The 10,852-nt window shown below is 40.1% G+C and overlaps 1 protein-coding gene across 1 annotated transcript; it reads left to right on the forward strand.

Moving 5' to 3' along the window:
• Window positions 1–6,890: 6,890 nt before the first annotated feature.
• nkx2.7 (NK2 transcription factor related 7) lies at window positions 6,891–8,300 on the forward strand (the record flags this gene model as incomplete). Its single annotated transcript, XM_084323099.1, has 2 exons — window positions 6,891–7,182; window positions 7,648–8,300. The coding sequence occupies 2 exons, from the start codon at window positions 6,891–6,893 to the stop codon at window positions 8,298–8,300; spliced, it is 945 nt and encodes a 314-aa protein (XP_084179225.1).
• Between the last annotated feature and the right edge of the window lie 2,552 nt (window positions 8,301–10,852).

The following is a 10,852-nucleotide window of genomic DNA, read 5'->3' on the forward strand; positions in this document are numbered from 1 at the left end:
TTGGGTAGGAGGGGTGGGTGGGGACTGTACATTGGAGGTGGTTGGGTGGGGGGGGGGTTGGGTAGGAGTGGGGGGGGGGTTGGGTAGGAGGGGTGGGTGGGGGGGACACTGTACAACTGTACAAACAACACTGTACATTGGATTATTGACAAGACCTTACTTGGTAATTCACTGTACATTGGAGGGGGTTGTGTTCGGACATTTACAGGGGCCAGTTTCGAGTTGCAGTCTCCCTTAGGTGTTTTTTGAGAGTGTTTTTGAAAGTGGGTAGTGATTCACATTCCTTTACAGCTTTGGGTAGGGCGTTCCACATTGATGTGGCATAATTGCGAAACGTGTTTAGTCCCTTGTTTGAGCCGAATCTGGGTTTAACATGATTTGTGGAGCTCCCTCTGGTGTTGTGATCGTGGTATTCACTGACCTTTGGGAAGTATTTTGTCATGTACATGGGTACCTTGGTCGTGTAGTGTATCTTGTAGACCAGGCCCATTGCAAGTTGCTGTACTCTGTCGTCTACTCTAAGCCATCCTAGGTTGTCAAAGTGGGCAGGGGTGAGGTGGGTTCTAGGAGTAAGGTCAAGCAGTAGTCTGACCAGTTTGTTTTGAGATGTTTGTAATTTTGTTTTTAGCGCCTTTGAGGTGCTTTGGTACCATGAGGTGCAAGCATAGTCGTAGTACCCTTGAATGAGTGCTCCTGCTAGAGTCTTCAGGGTATTCTTGTTTACCAGTGAGGAGATCCGGTACAAGAAACGAGTTCGTTGGTTGACTTTTTTTATTACATTGGATGCCATTTTGTCACAGGAAAGATTTGCCTCTAGGATGGAACCCAGGTAGGTAATATCTTCTTTCCTTGTGACAATATTGTCACCCACTGTAACTGAGAAGCCGTCGGTCTTGCTGAGTTTGTTATTTGAACCGAAGAGAATGGACTCTGTTTTGCCCATGTGTAATGATAGTTTGTTATCAGCGAGCCATATGCAGATTTTGCCTAGTTCTGAGCTGAGGGTTTTTTCAACCTGTAACTTGTTCTTGTCAGAGACCAGCAGGGCTGAGTCATCCGCAAACAGGAACAAGTTGCAGTCACAAGCTGACGACATGTCATTTGCATAAATTAGGAACAGTAGCGGACCTCCTATGCTTCCTTGTGGAACACCACAGTTTACTGTGAGGGGGGGGGATAGGGTACCGTTTACCTCCACCATCTGCTCTCTCCCCTCCAGGTAGGATTGCATCCAGCTCCAAGTACAGCTGTCAACTGTACTTTACATATTATGGAATACATGTATATTATCGCGACGTGATTCACTCGCAACGCCATAATGTTATTTCCCTGTACATTGTAACGATAACACAACGCAGCTGTCAACTTTACTTTGTAACATTGTTTTTTCGGTCATTCATAAAATTGATTGAATGAAATTGATTGAATGAAAATAACAGATTGCAGAATGGGTACAATACAGTACGGCTCAATACACACAATTGTTAAGGGGATGCAGACCAGAGAAGTGAATTTCCTGTGAAAAAACATTTATTTTTTACAGTACGTTACACACACAAATGCTACATTATGACAAATTTGACAAAGAAAGTATATTTAGATTCAAAGACTATTTTAATAGCTTTCTTTGAATACACGGTTTCTCTCCTGTGACGTACAAATGCATGTACCTCGGCGCGGCTGAATAACAGTAGCAGTGATCGCCTGCTGCGTCCATCGCGTGTATGTGATTACTATGATTAATATGAACCAAAGAATATGAACCAAAGCGTGATTAATATGAACCAAAGCGTGTTAATATGTGTCGAACCAAGCAGGGATCTCATGCGCATGCGCGCGCGAGCACCTCGCGGGCACCTCGCGAGCACCTCGCAAGCACCTGGGCGAAGGAAAAGGAAATGCGCATTACCGTACTGGCGTGCGGCGAAGAATGCGGAAGCGTTCTGCGACTCTTCCGCTGGGATTAAGCTACACGCGTCTAGTCTAGGTAGAATGGGGGCGGGCATTAGCTCCAACCACAGAGCCAATCGCATCACCCAGCGGCCGTATGACGTATATCGGCCGTTCAAATCAAAATGGCCTGATTTACTGGAGGAGGAAAGGGGCTGAGCTGAAACAGAGCAATCCGCCAATATGGTATTTAGACACTAAAACACATTGATACGAACTCCTATTACTATAATACAATGCTAGAGACTGAAAAATGACATTTATAGTACATAGCCCCTTTAAGCCTATACTGTTCATTCATTAGACACGTAGGCCATACTGGCGCACACAAGACTTGTTATGGAATATTAATGCAGTCTATTTCCACTGATTAGCTTTAGTTCTTATTTATTTATTTATCCACTGTCATTTCAGTGTTGGTGTATAGGCTATATAGTGTATTTCAATATAAGTTTAATTGATTAATGATATATTCGAAGGAATGCAGGTTTATATCAAACAAAGGTCTGTCCCATTGTATACCATTAAACAATGATATATAACAAATAAGAAATACAAATTCCACAGAAGGCATTAAATAATTGTTATTTTCAATCATTTCACAATAATTGCATATTGTTTGAATATCTGAGTAATTAAAGTAATTATACATTTGTCCAAAATAGCAGGTTCAGATATGGTTAATCCAGCTGCCCTGTGATCAGATAAATCCATATTATTTATTTTTCCGACATCAAATGCGTAATTTCTTATCGTACAAATATTGTCATATTTATTTTAATTATGATTAAGTAATTAATTCCAAGGAGGCCTGTAGTGTTGACATGAAGGAATCACTATGAGAACACAGTCTGTTAAGTTAATAAAATGTTCAATTAGTCAATCAATCATAAGTGTCAATGGCGGCTGGCCACTAGGGGCGCTCGGGCGCCGCCCCCCCTGGTTAACCCTGGTTAAAAGAGAGAAGAATAAGAGATATTTGTTTTTGTTTTTTGTTTTATAGCCCTATAAATAATATAAACATGTTTAAAATTAATAATATTTACTCATTTTAAGTATGTTTGTGTTTCCAATGCACAATATAACGTTAATATATCAAATATAAATAATCGTTTTCCTGAACAGGAAGTGACTCACTGTCTGATAGAGAATACATTCCGTTACCGTAGCCGCATTTCTCCTAGCCGTATTTCTCTCGGGCTAGACGCAATAGCGATTTGAGTGCACGTGCACGCCGTGCACTGTTTCATCGCTGTATCCGTCGCAGCCAATCAGTGCGTAACGCGCTGTGCGTTGAAATATGATGTATTATGATGGAACACAGGCGCGTTTTGAAGCGGTCTAAGCAGCAGCGTCTATAATTTCCGTAGCCGCATTTCTCGGAGACGCTCTCTGATTGGCCGACGTCAGTTTTTTCCGTAGCCGCATTTCGCGGAGACGCTCTCTCTGATTGGCCAACGCCGGTTTCTGGTTAGTTACAGTAGATACTAGTCTCTATGCTGTTGTGTTGTTGTGTTGTTGTGATGCAGCTATTTGTCTTAGAGCGTGACGGCAAGTTCTTTCGACGGTTAAGCTTAGGCACTCTTTCAAAGTTGGTTAAGGTTAGAGTTTGTCTTAGAGCATGGCGATAGGAACGCCAGGTAGTTTGCAGGCTGTTCGACGCGGAAATGGACAAAGACACAGCTCTTCACTCACACAGTACTTGTTGGCTAACAACAAGCTATATATGGATGCAGTGTGGACATGCATGGACAATGGACATCAACACAGTCTGGACAGTGGAGTGGATATACTTTATCAAGCCCTTCTGCCTGCTGCTAACTTAACAACAAGGTAGAGTTGCGATATCTCTCTCTCTCTCTCTCTCGCTCGCTCTCTCTCTCTCTCTCTCTCTCTCTCTCTCTCTCTCTCTCTCTCTCTCTCTCTCTCACTCTCTCTCTGATTGTGTATAGGGCATATTGGCTGCATTTGACTGACTGTGATCATATATTGATTGATGGCAATGGTGATAGTTGTACCTAATTAAATATTCGCCAATGCGTGGTACATGTTTGCAAAATGTTTGGTATAGCGCCCCCCATGGAGAAGAATGTACGGGCCGCCACTGATAAGTGTGCTCCTCAACACTCTTAAATCTGCTCTCAGCCTGCACGCTCAAATCTGATCTCAGGACATTTTGGGGAATCGCTTTACCAGTAACCAGCCCTATGTCTTAAATAGGCAGAAATCTGCCTAAAAGGAAATTTTTGGTCGTAAATTTACCATAGACCCAATAATTTTGCAAGGCACTGTATATGAGAAGTTGAGAAAAATATAAAATAAAAATAAATCGAAAATATTATATATTATATATATATTATATATATATTATTATTATATTATATATTATTATTATATATATATATTATATATATATATATATATATTATTATTATTATTATATATATAATTGATTATAACGCAGCAGATATGCCCCTCAATACATTTGAGACAGAATGAGATAATCATATAATTGATATGTAATACTATTATAATAAGCTAATATAAACCATCACCCTCCTGTCACTAGTAATAATAATAATAATAATAATAATAATAATAATAATAATAATAATAATAATAATAATAATAATAATAATAATAATAATAATAATAATAATAATAATAATAATAATAATAATAATAATAATAATAATAATAATAATAATAATAATAATAATAATAATAATAATAATAATAATAACAATAATTATATATTTTTATAGAATATTATAGATTATATTAGTATTAATAACATTAGTCTATTAACATAAGTCTATTAATGTAGAAATATTTTATGATAATCAAGACCACCCTATATGTGTCTAATTGTATAATATTATTATTAACTTTTGTTTTTGTTTGTTTTGCTTGAACTGTGATACTTTTGTCCTTTGTAAATTGTACTTCATCGTCACCTGCAGGCTGTATATAGTTCGGTATTTGAGAAGGTCACGCGGCAGCCTAAACTGATTATTGCCAAATTAATGAATCATTCAATGGTGAAATGTCCGCAACCGCAACCCTAAAAGAAGCGATCGCCATATAACCTCATAGTAGTTTTGTGTGTGCCAAGCCAAATACTGTAATGCACTAATCAATGCCTTGAGCGTTACTCCAAGGCAAGCAATAAAGTGGCACGGCAAAATTACGGCACCATACTATTCTGACTAAGATCATAGGCCTATATGCAATTACTGAGATAGCCATAGATTATATGAGCAAATCGAAACATAAAAAACTTACTATTATGGTCAACCACTAGATAACAGTATACATCTAACTTCTAGAGCAAGGTTTGAGAAGCCGTCGGCAGTTTCTGAGACAAGCGGGGGGGATTTGGTTTGAAGAATATTTAATGGCTGCAGGTTTCTTCATTTAATTCCATTTCAAACTTTTATTCAAACTCGAAAGCCAACTGCAGGTTCCACCATTTACAGTCACGTCTAGTGTACAGACAACTTTTTTTTTGAAAAAAAAACAACATATAAAATCCCACAGCATATAAAATCATAACAATAAGACAACAACACGAGGCAAAAAGCAAGGATAACAAATCAATTAAAACACGTACAACTGGATTGACAAAGGTTGAAGATCAAGGTTTTAAACTCTGCATATATGGGGAGAATCTCAAGCTTTGAGGACTGTTGGATTTCATTCCAGCAGGGGCTATATGGGGCATCTTAACTTGAATGCAGATGTACCTCCGAGCAAACTCGGAAACCGTAAACTAATAGACGACATCGTTTTTATTGTTTAGCCCAATTAATAAATAGAGTAGTCGTCGACCTAATGCTATATGGAATATTTGTTATTTATCTCAACCTAAACTCTCTACTATTGTTTTACAAGGGATTTGGTCACTTTTTGTCCAGTCATGACCTATAATCCTATGGCATATTTACTTTTTGTGCAGGGCTATTGGTGACATATTGAGACGAGTGTCTGTCCCTGTTCCGGCGCATCAGTCATGCGTTGCAGGGTGGCGCCGCCGCCTCGCCTCGTCCACAACATCGGGTGTAAAGTTACTGTTTGTTGTGGCCCTGAACACAAACACGTCGTTGGAAAGCAACATATCAGTGTTCAACATGCAGGCCCACAACACCATGCATGCCGCCGGAAACATAACTGTGTGCAGGACCCGCCAAGGAGTTATAGGGACCAATATCTCTCCATATATCAGCAATGATATAATAGAGATAATAGCCACGGCTAATAGCTGAGGAAGAGACGTCTTTATTTATGATGCAGATAAACAGATTAGATAGGAGTGGCATGGCCTGCTCCCATAAATCAATAACAATTCAAAATGCATGTTGATATTGAAATGAGATCGTATTCCAGTTGTATAAGATGAGATCATATATGCCATTATTGACACCCTTGGGGAAATTCAAGCACAAGGTACAGGTATATATATACATGGTAATAGAAGACAATAAAATGATAGTACAATAGGCAGTGTAAACAATATAATGAACCCTGAGTATACTCTGAGTATAGGCACAGTTATATAACCTTATTTGAAACTAGGGTCACAAACAATCACTCTTTCACTAAAGTGCCAAGAGGACAATGAAATCTCAAGTGTCTCTGTGTAAGAGGAGATTAAACTTAATGGTAGGCTACAGAGGCAGCTTTACGCGTCTGGCTATTGGCCAATTGGAGAGGTGGCCTATATCTGGAGATCTGGAGACAGGTTGACTGGCCTGGCTATTGGCCAATTGGAGAGGTGGCCTATCTGGAGATCTGGAGACAGGTTGACGCGCAGAGCCCCTCCCGAAGGTCTTCAGTCATCATTAGACAGCGCGGGCATCGGACATCATCATCTGCAGCTCTCAATCAACTTTGAATTTGAATCGAATTAATAAATTATATACAGACTATAACCAAGGGGGATGAATCCCAGTTCGTTGACCTCAACGCCATTTTCAGTGAAGGATATTTTGAAGCTCGAGCACCACCATCATGCTTTTAATAATCACGGATTTCTGACACCGGATGAAGAAGACACACCGACGACTCTGCAGTGCGCGCTGCACGGTGCACCTCCTCCGGGGACGAGACGGTACGACGACTGCGGCCTGGAGAAGCCGTGCGTCCCGCCGGGGATGATGCAGGCGGAGTACAGCTTCAAACTCGACATCCTGAAGGATCATTCGGCGGCCGAAGAGGAGTTAAATGAGCAAGGTGAGTGTGACAGTGGGTATATTATAATATAATTAATATCATAACCACAGCCTGGGGCCTTTACCTGCAGGGGCCCAATTATGGCCCAGGCAGGAATAATAAAAGGTCATATTAGAATGGGTCCATTCTTTAAATGTATCAAAAGGCGAACGAGGGAAATAAAATAGAAGAGAAACTCATATGTCTAAAGAAAAATAATAATAGTTCAAGTTTAAAGTTTAGTTTTATTTGTCATATGTGAAATGCTTGGTTCTTTATGAGCCCCTGAGATTGTGCTTCGTGTAAAACAAGTAAAAAGAATAAAGACCAAACACTATACAAATAATACAATATGCAACTATACAAGTACAAGTACAAAATAAAGTACAAATGCAAACAATGAAGTACAAAATGAAGTACAAAATGCAAACAATGAAGTACAAAATGCAAACTTTGTCTCTCTCTCTCTCTTCCCCTGTCTCTCAGAGATGCTGGACACCTCACTTGATGTCGACGGGACACCGGACAACAGGACACCGGAGGACCGCGCGGCCTCGGAGACGAAGCGCAGGCTGCGCAGGAAGCCCCGTGTGTTGTTTTCTCAAAGCCAGGTGTTCGAGTTGGAGAGACGCTTCGCACAGCAGCGATACCTCTCCGCCCCGGAGAGAGACCAGCTCGCCGACGTCCTAAAACTGTCCTCCACTCAGGTCAAAATCTGGTTTCAAAACAGGAGATACAAGTGCAAGCGTCAGCGACAGGACAAGTCGCTGGAGCTGCATGCGGCGGGCTGCACGCCTCCGCCGAGAAGGGTGGCGGTCCCCGTGTTGGTCCGGGACGGCAAGCCCTGCGCCACAGCCGGGGGGCCCGCCATGCACCCGGGAGGAGGGGGGCCTCACTCCGCGGCACCGTACAACCACGTCACGATTGGACCTTATTATTCCGTGTTCGGATATGACAGCAACAGCCTGTACCACGGCTGCAATTATCACAACGTGTCGGTGGCATCATCTTCCCCCGGTATGTCTTCTCTACCGAACGCCACTCAGATGTGTAATTTGGTCGACATCATCGGGAGTGCCGAGGGGCCCTTCAGCCAAGGACACTTTCAGACGTCACTGCCGGGTGTGAGGGCTTGGTGAAGAAGAGCGGAAAAAACAATTGTCAAGATAAATTATCAAGTTGTTTTAATTTCTCTGGAATGTGAATTCGAGAGTTATGGGCTGTGTATTGGTTTTAATGTCTTGTATGGAAATAAAATGTAACGAAACGAACATTGGTAATACTTGGTTTAGTTTTGTAAGGCTATATTTATGTATATTTATTTATGTATGTAGTACATTTATATGTTAGTTAATATGGGCATGTTGCCTAAAGTTGTCTATATTTCACTAATATTTTGCATTGTTAAAGGAAAAAATGCTTATAAATTACCTCTGTTGTTCTGCTTCTGCTGCGTTGATTACTTATAGTTATGTACTGGTTTAAGTTACAAAAGAAACGTCTTTGGAAAATGATTCTATTTAGCTATTCATAGGCCAGTTAATTATGCTTCTGTTATGGCCTCTTCCGTTGTGAAACGATAGATATTTGGTCCTTTCATAAGAGTAATGCTATAATATAGGTCAATTCACCTGTTAACTTTAGGCTATAAGCTTTGTTTGTATTTTAGGCTAATTCTACAAAGAAAATATCCATCATGTTTTAAGTAAAATGCAATGTAAATATTGAACAACGATCCATGGCGGACGCTCACACCCACAAACATAATCTTATTCTTAAATCCAGTTGAAATGCATACTATATCATTTTATTCTAGGCTTAATTAGCAAGAACGAGTCGCATGTCTGTTATATTTCAGATACACATTAGTATGCGCTAAAGACTGTATAGAAACCCATGGCTGACATCTGACCTGACAGGCTTGCAATCTTTTAATGTGTATCAAACCGAGAGGTCATTATTGTCCCATCGACAAAGCCGCTGAACAATGCCACTTAAGGCTGGGGTTGCTAGTCCTGTCACGGAGCTTTGGAGGGTAAACAAACTCGCAGACACAGTGGCTCTTTTTGACTTTCAGTCAAACAGGGAAACGGCCTCCATTCACCGATAGAGAGATAGTCCTATAACGTCGTGCACGCGGCAGGGGTAATTGCGTGAATAGCATAGCCGATTTCCCCACACTAATTTGGGCCTAATTACTAAAATTACTAATTAATTATTAATTAAGAAGACTACCTTTAATCAGCTCAATAATGTTGGTCCTGGTGGGTCTCCTTTCAGTCTTCTAACTGAGCCTAAACATTTATTTAATTTTTTTTCCTTACAAATGTAAAAATATAAATATTTTCAAATTGATTTTAGAAAAATAAATATATAGATAATTAGATAAATAATAATCTTATTTGAACCAAAAAGGAAGACTCAATTGTTTATTGTTTATTGTTTAAAAGGATCTGCCACCTAAGTGGCGATCTGTCTTCCTGGGGTCCACACAGAAAGACAACAAAAAACACAAAACATAACAACATGAGATACATATGACAATCACAATTCACTTCATTAACAATGATAATCTAAAAACAGTCAAACATTGTAGACATCATTATAAACATCAGAATATTTTGCTCACATATTTAAGTAGTGCATTCTCAGGTGGTATTTGAAAGACACTTTGCTATTCAATTTACTTATGTTCAGTGGTTATTCCAATGATTGATGGCACGATAAACAACAGTCCTTTTTAAAGCATTTGATTTTGGCGTGGTAACATCAGATCACTCAATCATTATCCATTAATGAATCTATCCTAATTCCTAATTACAAATCAGTTTGTGGGACAAATTGTGTTGAATGGTGAAGCCCTGTGGGCTGTGGGTTAGATAGAGACTTGTCACCACAGATAAGAAAACACTTAGACATGCAGGAGACAGAGAGGAGACTACAACCTCTTGAAAAGATCAGATAATGTGTGAGATAATGTGTGAGAGAGTGTGCGTGTGCGTGTGTGTGTATGTGCGTGTTTGTGTGTGTGTACGTTTGTGTGTGTGTATGTGTGTATATACGTGTGTGTGTGTGTGTGTGTGTGTGTGTGTGTGTGTGTGTGTGTGTGTGTGTGTGTGTGTGTGTGTGTGTGTGTGTGTGTGTGTGTGTGTGTGTGTGTGTGTAGGTGTGTGTGTGTGTGTGTGTGTGTGTGTGTGTGTGTGTGCGTGCAAGCCTGAACTGGTCATCTTGCATGGAGCAGGGCCAGGCCACTTTTTGGGCAGTCTGTGCCATTATGTGTGTTTAAGATCAGATAAGATAAGATATTTCTTGATCCCCTTGGGGGAAATTCGGGCATCATAGCAGCATGGGGGAGGGGAGGTACAGGTATGGGCAGGGTAATAGCAGAAAGACATAAATATAGGCAATACAATTAGATCTGAATATAAAAAGATGAGAGAAAAAAAACAGTGTAAACAAATATAGTTAAAAAAAAATTTATATATAAACAGCACAAGGTGCAGTATACACAAGATACCCTAACCAGCATGATATACGTCATACATTGTAGTCCGTGCAGGTTTTGGTGGTTAAGGCCATGTCCAGACTAAAACAACTTTGGTCGTTTTAGGCAAAGTATTTGATCGTTTGCACCTTTCTGCCACACAGGACTGCATTCTGGCAGCCTGAAGACGGTACTTTCTGATACCAG

The sequence above is a fragment of the Notolepis coatsorum genome (genome assembly GCF_963971535.1).
Source record: "Notolepis coatsorum genome assembly, chromosome: 10".
NCBI classification, from domain to species: domain Eukaryota; kingdom Metazoa; phylum Chordata; class Actinopteri; order Aulopiformes; family Paralepididae; genus Notolepis; species Notolepis coatsorum.